Raw genomic sequence first — 18,624 nt, 5'->3', positions numbered from 1 at the left:
CTATTTAACTTGTCATAAATTAGCAGAATAAAAATAGTTTTGCAGCACCATGGGGTATCTGGTATGCAACAAAGATAAAAAGATTCCACCGGTTAGCCCTGAAGTGGTTTAGCATCTCTTTTCCTGCTCAATCTAAGTACATTATTACAGAATTCATACCATACTGAAACTAACAAGGGCAAAATGCTACTTCAGACTATTTTTTATAACCCTTTAAAAAAACCATTTTTCCTAAATAATTATATTTTAATGATAAAATGCAGCTAGAATTAGATGAATCAAAAGCAGGGAAAAATTTAATTTGGTCAGAGGCTGAGGCAGTATCCAAACAAGAATATAGTACGTTTATTTAGGAGAGTTCAGTTAATCTATTGTAGGCAGGAACTGTGCAGAATGGCAATAGAGAATTAAAAACAAAAACCAGATGAATGCTGAACACGTCTTTATTATAGCAAATATATAAAATATAACTTTAAATGTTCACAACCACATCAGCTACACATTATCATTATGACTGATGTTATTCAGCTTATTCAAATTTGCAGAATAGCTTACATACGTCTTGAAATTCACTAACCTTCATAAAAACATGGGATTGAAATACCATGTCATGTTTTTGTTAAGAGTATATAAATTCTTAATCTCCTGACTTCATAATCTCAGCATTTTCATACATTTTTAGTGTGTTAACAAAACTCAAGGCCTTTTATTACTAAGAGAACCAACAGTTATACTTGCCAATGATAACAACAGTGTTAAGAGTTAATAATTGATAAGTCACCAAGAGTTTTGACCTAGTTTCTTCTTCCTTTAGAGCAAAGAATTTTTACCTGAGCATCCAGTCCCACCCCCTCAGGACTGACAGTATCCTTCAAACAACTCCTTTAAAAGCACTCTAAAGGGCCATTTCCATTTTAATAGTCGGGTGAGGATTGTACCCTTCAATCTGAAAGTCTTCAGCCTTGAAGTCATCGATTGTCTCAACTTTGCGAAGGATTTTGAGCTTTGGAAAAGGCTTTGGTTTTCGCTGAAGCTAAAAACAATGTGAGACCATTATATTGCCATATCTGTACAACCTACTTTAATTCTGCTCCCCCTGTCCCTTCATGAAACAAGTACACAGTATTTTATCAACGAAGTATTTTACAGGGGTGTAGTACTGTAGCTACCTTGTTGCTCGTTATGCAATACTGTTGGAGCATAACTGACTGATTCTGTCACACATGTGACAGAGAAGAAAGGGTATTTTGTGGAATCAGTGTCAGGAGCCTGGTGGTTCACCAAGCTGTTAAGTTTTCATAACTGATTGCTCTTGGTAAATTAGTTAAGGACATGGCACAGTCTTTTTACTTTTGTATCTGTAACTCACAGTAGGCACTCAGAATGGTTATGTGAGCCCCACAATCCTTATCCCAACTGTTCCTGACAGAAAGCGCAATTAACAGAAAGGGATGCAAGACAGGATTCCTGGGATGAACGGCCAGTAACAATGAGGACGGCCTCAAATTATTCTGTCCAGCATGACTGGAGCAGATAGCCAGAGAGAAGCATCTGTATAAGCCCTGACATCACTCTAGTAAAGCAGACAGACTCCATCAAGACAGAAACTTTCCAAACCTGGGTCTAATCTTGAAGTATTGGTTCAAAATTTTTATTCTTGTGACACAGAAACTCTTATTTTCTGGGAAGTTCCCATAAGCCCTGTTCTAAATGTGGCTGTCCCTCAGTGGTACTGCTACTTAGTACCCCACAGCACCTGTCATACTGGGTGCCTATGGTTGTTGAAGCACGTGACTCCTTGCCCCTACCCACCAGCCGTCCCTAAAGTGAAGCCCTGCAGTTGGAATAGTTCATCTTCTGTCAAGAATGCTATTACAGGAGGGATGTCCTATAAATCAACATTTTATCAAGAGAAGGGACCAAACTTCAAAGTGTAACAGAATTCTCACCTGCATTTTCAGCGGCTCAATGTGATTCAGGTAAATGTGTGCATCTCCCAAAGTGTGTACAAAGTCACCTGGCTAAATCACAAGGGAAGAAGCAAACCACTTTTAGTTTCAATCCCTTTAAAAAAACACATCATTTAAAAACATTATATAAAGTATGTAGACATCTCAGAGCTTTTCAGAAAATAAATTTAAACTAGCATTGGTTTTAAATGTTAACTCATAAAAGTTAGCTTGTATTATAAACAACCTATATAAACCTATTTATGTAGACCACAAGGATCAGAATTCTCTGCAATTAGCTTTTTCATGTTAAAGAACCTAAGAGTTCAGAGCTTTCAGGTGGCAACAACTGTCTCTTCCCGAGAGCAGCCCACCTTCAGGCCAGTGATGTGCGCGATCATGTAGGTGAGCAGGGAGTAGCTGGCGATGTTGAAGGGCACCCCCAGGCCCATGTCTGCTGACCTCTGATACAGCTGGCAGGACAGCTCACCGTTCACCACGTAGAACTGGCAAAGGGCATGGCACGGAGGTAGAGCCATGAGAGGCAGATCTGAGGAGCCAGCACAGAAGAAAATGAGGGATGGTGGTTTTAAAGAACACAGCTGTATAGGCAAAGTACAACAGAGAGACACAGAAGCCAAGTCATTGGGTGGAGATCATGAGAATGAGCCACTGGGCCTCAGTTACCTCTATGACCCACACCTTCCCCTCACAGCAAAAGCAGACCATTCCAGTCCCAGGGGTGGCACGAAGCCGACGGGGAGCTGTCCCCAACAGGAGGCTTCTGTGATACACATTTACAACTGAAGCAGCGCTCTCCAACCTGAGCTGAAATTAGTTACCGCTGCTACCTTCATGGCACCAAACTACAAGTACAGGAAGAATTCATTTGCAGGGGCCACAGGAAACACGTCTCAGGCACACGTTCCTGGACTCAAAGTCTCTCTTACAGATGCACATATTCCTCTCTGGGTGTTTACTACACCTTGGTAAGTTTAATTTTTACAATAGTTGTTATAAATGTTAACATCGAGGTAGAAGTGATCTGAAACTTTATCGACCCCAATTTAAAATGTTAAAATCTTGTATGTATTTTTACAAGCAACTTAAAGCCCTTTTTGGAGTAAGAATAAGTATAAACACACAAATTAAGATCATCTGGGTCCAATCCCATCCTCTGAAGGTGAAAATGTGGCCAAGTGTGACCTGCCCAGGGTCACCCAACCAGCCACGAGGCTGGGGACAGTTCCCAGGGCCTGCCCCACACTGGAGGCCCTCCACAAAGGGACGATGCTTCCATTTGTGCTACAGTTAGGACACGACAGGATGACTGGGATGCTTTCAACCTTTTGGATTCCACGAGCACAGGATAATTCTTCTGTCATCAGCGTTAGTTTTGATGGTGTCAATCACCTTTTGCAGTTGGTCTACTCCTTGACCTGAATAATCTGTGGAATTATCAAAAAGAGAGAACACATGAACACATGTAATTCCAGAGGCCTTAGAGCCTATCTATCACACTGTTTGCCACAACCCCCTCTGGCCCATGGTTACAAGATATCCAAGGCGCTTCTCAGATCTTGTTAAGTTACGTTGAGATCAACGCCTGGTCTAGGCTCCTAGGTCTGTCCTCTGGCGCCACAACAATGTCTATTTTATTTTCTACGTAAGAGTCCTTTAAATAGTCTGTCAGTCACGGTGTCACCTCCTCCCCCGCCCCAATCTCAACCTGTTTCTTTCAGTGGTCCCCAAAGACATAGTCTCTATACCCATCAACCATTCTTGTCATACTTCACTGACATGATCTAGTTTACCCAGGTCCCACAGAAGGTACTAGGTCTTACATAGAAGATACCATTCCATACATGTTTACGACTAACAGGATTGTGGATTCCTTTCTAGGACCTTGACACTATCTTTCCAACACTCCCACCTAAAATGACAATGTAGCAGGTAAATGCCTATTGATTTGTAAATCTCAGGCAACTTCTGAGATTATTACACCACTTGAACTTTTCTCCCATTTCTGGTCTCTGGACTTTAATTCTTTGCTTTCCTTCTGAAATGGAACTGGAAGCGGAGACGTGTGGAGCTTCATCTTCTCCTCTGGTTAAACTTCCACTTGTTGGTGTCAGACTGCGTCCTAGTCCAGTACTTCTTAATTTTTTTGGAGGGAAGCCTTGTCACAATCAGTTCCCAAAAAAGGTAATATTAAAAAAATTTTTAAAAATAAACTGTGGTGGAGCCGTTCTGTATCCTGATTGTGGTGGTTATACAGCTCTTATACACATGCTCTGAAACTGCGTACACACGCATGCTAATGAATACATGTAAAACGGGAGAAATCTGAGTAAGCTCTGTGGATTTTGCCAATGTCAATTTATACAAGTTGTTATCTTTGGGAAAAACTGAGTGAAGGGTAGGGGACCTCTCTAATTTTTTTTTTTTTTTTTTTTGCATTTTCCTGTAAACCTATAATTATCTAAAAATTAAAATTTAAAAATGAACAAAAAAACCTCTCCTACTGAAGTCCAACAGCTGAGCAGTCATACAACATTAAATTAAGGATATGATTTAATTAATTAGGCACCTTAGGGAGAACAAATAATTGAACTGTAGGCAGGATTTAAGGCACAGTCAAGGCAGGGAGTAACCTCACATTCTGAGGACGTCCTAGGACAGGCTGAATACGAACAACCAACAGAACATTTACGTGCAGAAATAGTTTGGACTACACAGTATTTTTTTTTTAAGATTACAGTAAAGTTTACATAACATAAAATTTACCATTTTAACCATTTTTAAATGTGTGTGCAGTCAGTGGCATTAAGTACATTCCCAGTGTTGTGCAACCATCACCACCATTCATCTCCAGATCTTTTTCATCTTCCTAAACTGGAACTCTGTCTGTAGCCATTAAACAACTCCCCATTTCCCCTCCCAGTGCCTCATCCACCATTCTACTTTCTGTCTGTATGAATTTGTGCCGATTCCGGGTCTGCACAGCATTTTAAAACTTAATGAAGTTACCAACACTCAAAAGATCTCAAGATTGCACATAACACGCAGATTTTTAGGCTTTTATTTAAGAATTCTGACATTAGCCCCACATCCATCTAGCTGGCTGGAGGTAAGATGTGACTGTCCCCTTCAGAGGACACTCATGCTCTCCTGGTCGCTAGTCTCTGCCCAGCCATCAAACTGTTACTTCCTGTGTGTGTGTGTGTGTGTGTGTGTATGCGCGCGCGCACACACACACACACACACACACACACAAAACCAAGGTACAAATTTGCTTTTATAATCCGTGACCTACAGACAGATGGGACAGGAAGGGTCAAAGGACCAGGGCCGGGCTCTGTGACATTCAGCAAGTGGTGCCACCGAGTGACAGAGGAAGGTGGATATCCAGGAACGAGATGAGATGTTTCATCTTCCTCCATCCAGCAGGGTGGGAGAGGGGAGGATGAACTAAGAACTGCTATCACAGCAGCACCACCTACAGTGTGCTGGGTGGCTGGGTCTTAAAAAGGAAAGGGAGAGCAAAGCCTTTGCAGGGCAATCCCTGGGTGTCTCATCTCCTAGATGAGGTTCCCACCTTATTGCCCAACATAACGACCAGCTGTGTCAGTATATGCTAATAAAACAAGGCATGGAAAGCACCAAGCACCCAATAATGCCAAGCACAAAGAGTGTGATCTGACCTCCATGAGGTGTAGTTGGGGCTGCTGAATCTGAAACAGCCTCTCACAAGGTCAGTTATACATCAGCTCCTCAGACGCTGCCTTTTTATCCTCCACACTTTGCTTGAAACCATGGAGCAAACTCACTAAGACAGGTGCTAAGGAGCGTGAGGCAACACTGTTTCCGCACCTGAATCCATATCTTTGTATTCTGCCCCAAAATGCCTCCACTGAAAGCCATAAACTGGGCCTAAATCCCCTTCTTCTCTGTTGGAGAATCCCAGGCTGTCCAGGAAGTCACGGGACCCGTTGGCATCCCAGATTCTCACTCCCTTGGATGACAGGTCTTTAGCATTTGTGGATCCCTGGAAGACATGGGAGAGCAGAGCAGGTGAATTCACTCATCCAGGAGACTTCTGAGTCATTGGGGCTCATCCCCCCAGAGCCTCCCACCAAGCCAGCCTCTGGACTGTGCTGACACATTGGTGACAGGCACTTAACACGTCCTATCTTTAAGCAGGCTTGTCCCAGCCCAAACTTTGGAGGTCCTCCAGGACAATCTGATCCCTTCTGTGGAACTACCCTCTCCAATCTTTTTTTCTGTTCCCCTCAACTAAATTTTCTAGATTAACACCTCCAAGCCCTTTAACTATTCCCACACAATCTAGTGGTTTTGTGATTCTTAACCAAATGTGTTCTGTGTCCGAGTGTGATACACAGCGTGAATGTGCCTCACGTGTGATGTTTGGTGTTACTTAGATCTGGTATATAGGATGTTTCTGATTGGCCAAATCAGCAGTAGCTCTCTGGCAAATGGATCAGTCACATTATCTTTTATGTGCCACTATTAAGTGATGTTTACCCCAACCTATACTGGCACAGGTAAGGCGTTGTTGGTTTGTTGTTGGTTTGTAAGGCCACATACAAGCCTTACGTTTATTTCTCATATTTCAACTTATTAGATTTGGCCCTTGTCATTGTAACCTGTATCCTGACTCTGCATCCAGGTCAAGGACAGACCCCATCGGCCTCTAGCGCCTTCAGGTCTGATGTGCTGTAACGGTAACAAGCCAGGCGGTGGTGCCACACACCCTGGGCTTTGTGCCTGTCCTCTAACCTCCCTTTTTTACCTTGATAAACCACAGCAACTCCTCCAAAACACCCTTCCAGAATACACGTTTGGTTGTCAACAGAGGAAATTCATCTGAAAAATAGTTTGCCATATAATTTTAAGATGGGAAAATAGAACATGCCATCCAACTTTCTCTGTGGAAGAAAACGTCCCAGGATGTTAGGTCCTGGAGTGACCACAGGGACAACCGGAAACTCCTGCCAAGTGGGCAACCTGGATGAAGAAGGAAACCCCAAGCCGCAGGATAAGTCAGGGACACAATTCAGACTGAAACTACCCTCTTGAGCCCCTCACCCACGGGACACAGGAATTCCACACAGTGGAGGGGGCAGGGGCCAGGCAGGGATGCCCATGGGGTCAGGGAAAGAGAGACCATTGACTACCCTGTTAGTGAACTACACCTCCTTTGCAGAGGTGTGAAGATAACACACAAAGTGTACCCTGCGACAAAGCCTGAAAGCTCGCAGGGCTATTCCACAATTATCCTGACAGGTAAAACTTGCTCAGGACCTGGGGGTAGATATCACATTAACAAAACTGAAGAATAGTTTTTAAAGGTTTGCAAAGCAAATTAACCTCTGTGTTTTAAGTGTACCAAAAATAGTAACTGTTTCAACACTTTATATGCATGATCCTATTTAATGCTCAAAACAACCCTCCTTGAGGCACCTTTACAATCTCCTTTATAGATACCATGAAGGAATACAGAAGTTTGCTTCAAGCAATAGAGAAATATAAACGAAAAAACTTATCTCTAAATTCGGTACCTATTCAGTTGAATAGTTGATATTCATGTAACAAGGATAGATTTTTCAAGCACCTACTTGTACCAGTATTGCCTGAACATTATTTCCTCCATTTTGAGCACATGGGGAAGCTGAAGACTAGAGAGATTAAGTAACAGGGTCTAAGCAGAAGGGCTGGAGTAAAAACTAGGCCTGTGGCTCATTGGAGCCCTCAGCACTTGGAGCTGCAGGAAGCTGGATTCCTTTGCTCAACAAAATTTGCCAGGCTGTCCCAGGCCGTTTACCTGCTGCAGGCGGGTAGTTTCCAGTCTCCAGAAAGGGTGGAGGGTGGAGGCTTTCTCCCCTGACCACACTTCATCTGCTTCACCAATAGTGGTTCTGCCCACTCAAAACCACTCTCCAAACCTGTGTCAAGGATATACGGGGCGGGGGACCAAAAAAATGTGTACTAGTGCACACTTTGGCCAATGTTGCTCAAGCAATAGTTGGCCATAATCAGAAGTGTCTGGATGTTGATGGTAACCACTTTGAGCACCTCTTGTAATTACAGAAGTCAAATGTGACTTGTATTCATCTTTCGTTAGCAGTATATTTTGAGTATTACAATTTTAATAGTTTTTTCTTTTCTTAAAATGTGCATACATTTTCTTGGCACCCTCTGCATGTCTTGTGCCCACCCCTACCCTGCCCCTTTGTCTTCTGAAAGCCTGACGGGAACAAGCCCTAAGAGACACTTCTTCCCAGGAGCCATCTATTTTAAAGTAAAAGCCGAGAACTTCAACTCGGACTCTCCAGCTCCTGTTTCAAGGTTTAAGAGGAAAGCTGGTTCACGACATCTGCTGTCATGAACCACAGGTTCCCGCCGCTCCCTCCCCGTTCTTTCTCTTCCCGCCGGCGTTGCCCCGCCCACATAATATTGCCTCCAATTTTGCAAATAACTGCGAAGCAGAACGCGCCAACACGGGGAGGGAGGGGCGACAACCGGACCTCTGCCCAAATGCTCGGTCCAGCCCAGGCAGATCCTCTCCCACTCCAGTACGAGGCAAACACTATTGGGGCATGCCCGCTTTGGGCAAGACAGCATCATGGGGTGATTAAGAGCAGTCCTCAGAGCCAGAAGGACCTGAGTGATTTTACCTCCCAGTTCTGTCACTCTTGTCCGTGTGGCCCGAGGCAAATCAGCTCTCTAATCTGAGTCTCAGTTTCGGCGTCAGTTATGTGAGACCAAGGATACTTCCTCCACTCTGGGGATTATTGAGGTTAGGGCTAAACGCTAACCGCAGGTCCGCCCTCTCTCCAGCGGCAGCTCGGAGCCCACCTGGGCGCGCGCCCTCCCTTGCCCCTGGCCCCGCCGCGCTCACCTCTCAGGCTGTAGCGCGCCTGCATGCCGAACACCGACAGGGTGCCGGTGCCGGTGCGGTCATCCTTCCTGAACCCGCAACGGAGGATGTGCTCGATCTGCCCCAGGTACTGCAGCTCCCCGTGGGGCCGCGGCTCGACGCCACACTCCTGCGCTGCGGGCGGCGACGGCAAGCTGGATAACTCGGAACCGGCGGCAGGCATGGTGCCACCGCGGCAGCAGGAACCAGGACAACGGCGGGAAGACGGTTAAGGACTTTCTCAGCTTGTCTTTTCCCGCCGCCCTTCGGCGACTCCGCCTCTTCCTGCTCGGAGATGTCGGGTACGCGGGGAGCCCGCGGGCTCTCGCGCCCCCTCGCGTCCTGGAAACGCACAGAGCCGCGAGGGTAGCCGCTCTGTTCTGGGAAGCGCGCTGGTCTCCTGAGTCCGGTCCCAATTACCCCATTTAAAAAGTTAAGAACCTTTGTTTTAAAAAGCGGTCCTAAAGCCTGTATCTTGGTGCATTGGTTAAGAAAGGCCGCTCTAGTTGGAAAGTTTCGGGATCGACTGCGCCATTCGCTCATCAAGCAAGCGGAGCCTGGAGCAGTCGCCACATGTTCGTAAAATCTAAAAACAAACAAAACCCTGTTATTTGAGCTACGTTTTCCTGCAGCTGAGGGGTGCTTTCTAACTAGTGATTTGCATTTCCATTTTCTCTCCGTCCTCACTGAAGGCCGGCAGCTGGAGCAGGTGGAATAAGGCAGCTTTTTAAAATGATTGACAAACAGACGTTTTCAAGTTTTTAAAAGCAAAAATTTCTATTTTAATGAAATGTTTATAATATAAACACTGGTGGGTGGAACTATTTGATAATGAATTTAAAATGTACTAATGTATAGACAACAAGCAGTCTTTTGAATCAACAACTATTTATTGCACATAGTAGATGCTCAATAAATATTTTGTTGCTACATCTGGGGTTATGAAGAATAAGATGTGGGCTCTGTCTGAAACATATTAAACATTTCTTGCCATTCAATAAAGTCAGTTTATTTTCCTTGTTATCTCATTTTTATTCTCTGTTCAAGTTTCTGAACTCAGTCTGCTAAAGTGTACCTCTCAAACTCAAGGTAAACATTTTTGTAACAAAAACTGATTCTGGGAGGAGGTAATATCTTTCATCTGCAGCTCTGCCTAATCTGCCCAGCAAAAACAATGTTGCATGCCTTTATATGGCACAAAGCCTATACAATATAAATAGAATCAAAGACAATTTACAAAATAACTGGCCATTTGGGTTAATTGAAGGGGGGAAAACCCTAAGAACAGCCTAAGGAAGTGTTTCAGGGAACATGTCACAAACCTCATAGTTGGAAAGTCCATGTTCTTGCTGTTTGGTTGTATGAGTGCTCGCAAATGCCACAGTACACTGAAGTACATTGGGCTACAGGATAGCAGATATTTTAGATTTAACCCATCACAATACTAGGCTGGTCTTTCCCAGGTCAATGTAGATTCACTCTTCCCCACTCCCATGCTAGTGTAATAATAAATTTTAAAAGTCACCTGTATCTCCTTTGGGAATGATGGCCCTCCTGTATTGTGTTGTACTGTTTGGATAAGGTGGGCTGTCTCCAGACGCTGAGTCAGAAAACCTGAACTCAAAAAGCAGGCTTTAGACAGGAATGGGGAATTGTGTTTGCACTAGTTTGAGAGTGCCCCTGGGTGTAAGAAACAAAAATGTCACCTGGAGGGGCAGTTCTGAGTGGGCCAGGAACTGCATAGTTCTTTACTGGGGTGGGGGGCAGGGGTGGGAAGGGGTGGGAATTGTCCTGCATATTATTTTAATGTTTTAGCATGCCTGCAGGAAAACCAACTAAATGCAGGTATTCCCCCAACTCCATACCTACCAAAAAGTGTCTCCACACATTTCCAACCATGGGAGGATCCCAGGATGAAAATATCCCATATTATCCATTTACAAGTTACCTTCTGTGTTTATTTTCCTTTTGTTATTTTGAGCTCAATTAAACTGAACAAGGGTGCTGGAGTCCCAGGTGCTCCTCTTAAAGGAACTACACAGACTTACTCACTGACAGACTCACTTGCTCTCAGTTCCAGCACTGAGGCAGCAGCTTGAAAGGCACCAGGGACATATGGGAAGGAACAAATTGTCTGTCTTCAGGACGTGGGATAGAGGGGCAGCTTTCTCTCAGATGGAGTAGCTGGTGGAAGCCATTGTTTCTTGGTTGAGCCATCTCTGCTCCCAGTGTGCAAACACAGGCGGTCTCCATCAACCTGACGAACACTGTTTGTTTGTGCCACCCTGGTGATTCCCTGAGACACCGCCCCCTCAGCTTTTGCACACACCCAAGCTGCTTCCGATGGCTTTTCCATTCAAATAGCCAGCCTTGGTTCATGCTGCAGACTTTCCTAAAATCTCTCAAAGGTTCACAAAATGAAAACAAGCAGCATCTGGCTTTGGCATGTCCTGTACTTCTGGCTGAGCAGCCCTAAGCCCAGCACTAGCAGGAGCCACCCTTGGTTCCCAGCTTAGCCTCTTAAGGCACCTACAAGCCCAGTGTGAGTGACAGCCACCTGTAGATTGCTTTGTGACTCATGCCAGGTGGTACTAGGCAGAGCACAGGCTGCAGGTGAACTTGGCCTGTCGCAGGACCCCTAGCAGGTGTCATCAGGGCTGGCACACCCAGTGGCCAGCTTCAGACTGAGCTGGAGCATCACCCAGCCACCTCCAAGAATGACACACCCAAAGGGCAGAATGGGCAGGCACTAGAACCTTGCTAAAGTGAATTCTGCTCCATCGGGTCAGCCTCTGCACCACAACTCCTTTACTACAGTCACAGCGTCTTCACAACCAATCAGCCTGAGAGTGAATCCCTCCCATTGACTAGCAAACAGCAACCAAGGCCTAACTACAACAAGAGGGCACACACAACTCACAGAATGAACACACCCAGAGCGCTAGCTCAAGTGACCAGGGAGACTGTGCTACTGGGCCCCACAGGACACATACTACATAAGGCCGCTCTAAGACTGGGAGCCGTAGCAGCCCTATTTAATACATAGAAACAAACATAAAGGAGGCACCAACATGTGGAGACAGGAAACATTTCCCAAATAAAAGAACAGAACAAAGCTCTAGAAAAAGAAATATACAATATAGAGGCAAGCAATCTACCAGATACAGAGTCCAAAACACTGGTTATAAGGATGCTCAGTGATCTCAGGGAGAACTTCAACAAAGAGATAGGAACCATAAAAATGGAGACAGAAAACATAAAGAACCAGTCAGAAATAAAGAGTACAATAACTGAAATGAAGAATACATTAGAGGGAATCAATAGTAGCTTAGATGAAGCAGAGAATCAAAATCAGCAATTTAGAAGATAAGGTATCAAAAAATACCCAATCAGAACAGAAAAAAAAACAAACTCCATAAACTATGGGGAGAGTTTAAAGGGCTTCTGAGACAACATCAAGCATAGCAACATTTGCACCATAGGGGAGAGAGAGAGAGAGAGAGAGAGAGAGAGAGAGAGAGAGGAATTGAAAACCTATTTGAAGAAATAATGATGGAAAACTTCCCTAACCTAGAGAAGAAAATAGATGCACAAGCCCTGGAAGCATAGAGAGTTGCAAAAAGATGAACCCAAACAGACCCACACCAAGACACATCATAGTTAAAATGCCAAAGGTTAAAGACAAAGAAAGAATCTTAGAAGCAGCAAGAGAAAAGCAGTTAGTTACCTACAAGAGAGCTCCCATAAGATTGTCAGCTGATTTCTCAACAGAAACTTTGCAGGCCAGAAGGGGTTGGTAGGAAATATTCCAAGTGATCAAAAGCAAGGACCTACAATTAAGATTACTCTGCTCAGCAAAGCTATCATTTAGAATTGAAAGACAGATAAGAGCTTCCCAGATGAAAAAAAAAAGCTAAAGGAATTCCTCACCACCAAACCAGTATTACCAGGATTCTTAGAGGGACATTAAGACAAAAAAAAATTAAAAAAAGAAAAACAAGGTAAAAAATATGAATAACAAAATGGCAATAACTACATATCTATTAATAATTACTTTAAATGTGAATGGATTAAATGCTCCATTTAAAAGATAGGATTGCTGAATGGCTGAGAAAACAAGACCCATACACATGCTGCCAACAAGAGACTCACTTCAGATTAAAAGACACACACAGACTGAAAGTATAGGGGATGGAAAAGGATATTCCATGAAAATGGTAACAAACAATAAAAAAAGTTACAGTAGCAATACGTACACCAGACAAAATACACTTTAAAACAAAGGCTATAAAAAGAGACAAAGAAGGACCCAGTAATCTCACTTTTGGGTATTTATCCAAAGAAACCCAAAATGCTACTTCGGGGGGATGTGTTCATCCACTGTAGAATTGTTTACAATGGCCAAGATGTGGAGGCAGCCTGGGTGTCCATCAGTGGGTGAATGGATAGAGTATGTAGTGCACATATGAAGGTAGGACAATTAAGTTCGTGAACTTGTTGCAACGATGTTGCTAACCTTTTTTTGATATCAGATGGATCATTTATTATGAATTTGTACCAACTGGACAAACAGTTAACCAAGTTTACTACTTGGAAATGCTGAAAAGGTTGCGTGAAAAAGTTAAACAACCTGAACTTTTCGCCAACAATTCATGGCTCTTGCATCACAACAATGTATTATGTGCTGGTGTCGGTACATAGCTTCCCAAGGGAAGTACTTCAAAGGTGACTGTAGTGATATTCAGCAATGACATATGTAGCATTTTTTCTAGGACGAGTTTGTGAACTTAATTGTCTGACCTCGTATGCCATGAAGTATTGCTCAGCCATGGAAGGGAATGGGTTCTTGCCATCTGCAGAGGCATGGATGGATCTGAAGTGTATTGTATGGAGTGGAGAACATTAGCCAGAGGAAGACAGATGCAGTGTGGTTTCACTTATATGTGGAACCTAAAGAACAAAATAAACAGAGCAGAGACAGACTCGTGGATACCAGGAATATTTTGATGGTTGCTGGATAGGAGAGGGTTAAAAAAGTGGGTAAAGGGGGAAAAGGGATTAAGAAGTACAAATTGGTTGTTACAAAGTAGTCATGGGGATGTGGGATGTAGTATGGGTTATGTAGTCAATAGTATTGTAATAACTATGTATGGTGTCAGATGGGTGCTAGATTTATCAGGGTGATAGATGGGGGACAGGGTGAAAAACTGAAGAGTTAAGAAGACAAATTGGTAGTTACAAATAGTCATGAGGATGTAAAGTAAAGCATAGGGAATATAGTCAGTAATATGCACTATGTATAGTGTCAGGTGGGTACTAAACTAGCTGGGGGATCACTTCCTAAATTATATAGCTGTCTCGACACTATCCTATACACCTGAAATTAATATAAAATAATATTGAATGTCAACTGTAATTGAAAAATTTTAAAAGAGGGGGTCAAAACGGTGAAGGGAAATAAGAGATTCAAATTCCCAGGTATAAAACAAATAAGTCATGGGGATGTAATGTACAGCATAGGGAATGTAGTCAATAATATTATGATAGCGTGGTACGGTGTCAGATGGTTGCTGGACTTGTCGTAGTGATCACTCTTTAGGTATATAAATGTTGAATAACTATGGTGTACACCTGAAACTAATATAATATTCTATGTTAGCTATACTTCAATAAAAATCTTTTAAAAAAAATGTTCGTACAAGTAAGTAAAGGAAAGCAGAAAACTAACATTTTTTGAGAGCCAACTATGAGTCAGGGGCTTGATTATAATATTCTTTATATAATCAAAGCTATCGTTTATTGATGCTTATTATGAGTTATTAACTGTAGTTCTCAAAACTACTCTAGAAAACGAAAACCATGACTTTTATCACTTTATAGATAAAGACTCTGAAGTTTAGAGAGATTAAGGATCTTGTCTAAAGTCACACACATAGAAACCATAGCAGCCAGGATTAAAACCCAGGTCAGCTTGTATGTAAAGGTTTTTCACTGCACAGCTGCTTTAAGTCTGGTCTCTCCCTTTCCTCTCTTCAGTCTACAAGTTTCTGACAGTTCATTGACTATAAGATAGTCAGTTTCCTTTCCCAACTTATTTTTTAGCACCTCCTCTGACAAATATATCAAGTGTATTTTTGACGAGGCTCTATTTATTTGAGATTTACTGTACATTAAATCCAGGATTCTGTCAATAGTATCCTAGTTTTTTTTATAGCCTTCAGTTATGATAGTAAAGGCCTTATCTTCATTTGGAGTTGATTATATTCAATGGGTTGCCTCTGAACTCTAACTTTTTCTGACAAGCCTTTCTATCAAACACCTCAAGACCGGGTGAAAAATGTTTTGAGTCCACTCTTTAATTATATTCCTTTTTATAATGTGAAAGACTAACCATAAATATCTCCCCAATGTAATCCTTAGTGACAAATATTGGCAAATGACTCTCCTATTGTTGTATTGCACCAAGGTCCAAATTATGAGGTTACATAAGTGTCAGCCAAAAACATCTGTGTTTTCCATAAAATACGTATGGCCTTGTAAAAAGAGAGTGCTATTCTATTAATTTTAAAAAGAAACTATTCAATATACCCATGTTCAAAGCAGCATTATTCACAATGGCCAAAATGTGGAAGCAACCGAAGTATCCATTGACAGGTGAATGAATAAACAAAACATGATACATTCAGCCTTTTAAAAAACAGGAATTCTGAAATATATGACCACACGGATGAACCTTGAGGAGATTATGCTAAGTGAAATAAGCCAGTCACAAAAGGACAAATACTGTATGATTCCACTTACCTAAGGTACAAACAGTAGTCAAATTTATAGAGACAGAAAATAGAATGGTGGTTGCAAAGGGCTGGGAGAAGAGAGGAATGGGGAGTTAGAGTTTAATGGGTACAGTGTTTCAGTTTGGGAAAATGAAATAGCTCTCGAGATGGATGGTGGTGACGGCTGTACAACACTGTGAGTATACTTAATGCCACGGAACTGTACATTTAAAAATGGTTAAAATAGTAAATTTTGTTATGTAAAAAAAATATTCTATGCAGGAAGGTGTAAGTCTTTACTAAACAAAGGAATGAATTACAGATATTTTTCAAAAGTCAATTATTATATACTAAATTTAAAAAGCAAATTGAAAGAAGAATCCTTTATTAATTAGAAAGTGGCATATTTATAATAGAAGTGATAGAACAGACACCTTGGTGATTTAATATTTATTTAATTTATAAATACATAAAGAACTATTAATGTCCTATAGAATATCGTAATATGTACACTTGATTTTTTTTAAAAAGGAATTTTCATTGTAACTCAATTTGAATAGTTATTCAACTGCCACTCAACATAAGAAAATTAATAGTACTCTATAATATATAACTGACATATATTCCTGCAGCTATGTTTATTGTATTATCCTATGTATTTCAGGATTTTTGGGTCTCAGCTGAAGAGGTAATTCTACCTGCTGGGTATAGGATGTATTGTATCTTCTTACCTTTTTTTTAAAAAAGCAGCAATAATAAAAATATTAATAAGTTACTTATAGGCTGAGTATATTTTTTATTGGAATAAAAGTCCAGAATGAGTAATAGAATAAATACTCTTGGCTTTTGAAAAATTAACACATAGTAAAATAATAGAAAACCCATATTTATGGATATTTTTAATAACACTATTTGAAGGGATCTTCACAGTTTCCCTGGTTAGATGAACTTCTATGATAGACCCTGCCTCTGATGGGAAACCAAAGCATTTATTCTGTGCTTTACATATACACAGTGTTTGCTCAATAAACTTTTGTTAAAATGATGGGATTATGGATATTTTTTGTCTTCTAAATTTTTGGAATTTGTGACTTTGTTACTTTTAGAATTTAAAAACTTTAATTAAGAAGAAACAATACTGCCTTTGTGAAAGATCGCTTTATGAGCCTTATTAGTAAATAATCTGCTCAATATCTTAATTTCTCATCTCATTTTCCATTGTCAGTGCACCTCATCATTTCAAAATCTGTGAACAGATAATTTTATTGAAAATATTTTTATTCAGATATAAATACATAGTCATTGCCTATTTGAGCACTAGCACATTTTTTCCCTCTCAAAAACCTATTGTGTCTCACTGTGTCAAGCCTGTAGAGTTTGAGCCCCAGGCATGGTTGTCTGGCTTCCCCCTTTGATTCTGTGAGTCAGACAGTATCCTTTCATTTCTTTTAGCTGAGTTCGTCTTGGTTGCTGCAACTAAAGAAAGGACTCAGACTCACACAGGTGGGAGGTACCCAGACAGAGGGAAGAAGGGCAAAGGCCCCTGCTGGGAGAGGTGAGATTAACAGGTCTTCTCAACATCCCCACTACCCGGACACTCCACTCCTTGCCCCATCTGCTCACACTTTCTCCTTTTCCAGAATCTTTTCCGGAACATTCTCCCCTCCTACCTCCACATTTTGATTTTAGATAGATAGATTGATATATGATAGATAGATACGAGGTCTGACAATTAAGTTTGAGAACTTGTTGCAACGATGTTGCCAACCTTTTTTTGATATCAGAGGGATTATTCATTATGAATTTGTACCAACTGGACAAAACAGTTAACTAAGTTTACTATTTGGAAGTGATGAAAAGGCAGCCTGAAAAAGTTAGACGACCTGAACTTTTTCGCCAACAATTCATGGCTCTTGTATCACGACAATTCACCAGCTCACACTGCACTGTCTGTGAGGGAGTTTTTAGCCAGTAGACAAATAACTGTATTGGAAGACCCACTGTACTCACCTGATCTGGCCCCCAATGACTTATTTATTTACCTGAAGATAAAGGAACTATTGAAAGGAAGACATTTTGATGACATTCAGGAACATCAAGGGTAATATGACGACAGCTCTGATGTCCATTCCAGAAAAAGAGTTCCAAAATTGCTTTGAAGGGTGGACTAGCCACTGGCATCACTGCATAGCTTCCCAAGGGGAGTACTTCGAAGGTGACCATAGTGATATTCAGCAGTGGGGTATGTAGCACTTTTTCTAGGATGAGTTCACAAACTCAATTGACCTTGTATGCATATATAATTTTTTTTTTTTTTTTAAGAAAAGTAGGGAGAAGATAGGGTGGGAAAGTGGGAGGCAAGGGAAAGATCAAAGGAGAGGAGATAGAAAACCAGTGGCAAAAGCAAAGAAAAGGGGAAATATATCCAGCTGAGAAGTTTCTCTCCTTCAGCAAAATGAAAGACTCTCCCCTCAGCTTCCAAAGGCCTCCACCCTTGAGTACTCACTAAATTCCTCTTGGCGTTGCTATTCTTTGTGTATGCCTTTTACACCCCTTCCATCTCCCACTTGATAGAAAGCTCATTTGGGAAAGGATCTTGTTGAATTCATTATTTTCTCCTTCACAGTGCCTGGGGTCCTGTGTCTTCCCTTAGGAGGTGCCAAAAACATATTGGTTGTTTGATACAAGTTGAAAAAAGTTCTCCAAAACTCAGAGGTAAAGAGGGAGCCAGCAAATCAAGTAATATCTAGCTTAATTATACATTGATGGTGACCCACTAACAAGGTCCCTTATGAATAGTGTGTTTCTCCGAAAATAAGACCTAGTCAGACCATCAGCTCAAATGAGTTTTTTGGAGCAAAAATTAATGTAAGACCAGTATTATATTATATTGTATTGTATTATATTATATTATATTATATTATATTATATTATATTATATTATATTATATTATATCGGGTC

The 18,624-nt window shown here is 41.6% G+C and overlaps 1 protein-coding gene across 1 annotated transcript; it reads right to left on the bottom strand.

Annotated features, from left to right (window-relative positions):
• Positions 1-425: 425 nt before the first annotated feature.
• TYMS (thymidylate synthetase) lies at positions 426-9,147 on the bottom strand. Its single transcript, XM_019741183.2, has 7 exons — positions 8,872-9,147; positions 6,763-6,836; positions 5,823-5,997; positions 3,296-3,397; positions 2,324-2,499; positions 1,950-2,021; positions 426-1,033 (listed from the first exon to the last, which is right to left on the bottom strand). Exons 1-7 carry the CDS (start codon positions 9,071-9,073, stop codon positions 896-898), a joined length of 939 nt encoding a protein of 312 aa, XP_019596742.2. The 5' UTR covers positions 9,074-9,147; the 3' UTR covers positions 426-895.
• Positions 9,148-18,624: the final 9,477 nt, after the last annotated feature.

This window comes from Rhinolophus sinicus, linkage group LG09 (assembly GCF_036562045.2).
Source record: "Rhinolophus sinicus isolate RSC01 linkage group LG09, ASM3656204v1, whole genome shotgun sequence".
Lineage (NCBI taxonomy): Eukaryota > Metazoa > Chordata > Mammalia > Chiroptera > Rhinolophidae > Rhinolophus > Rhinolophus sinicus.
This window is presented reverse-complemented; position numbering and strand designations above follow the sequence as displayed.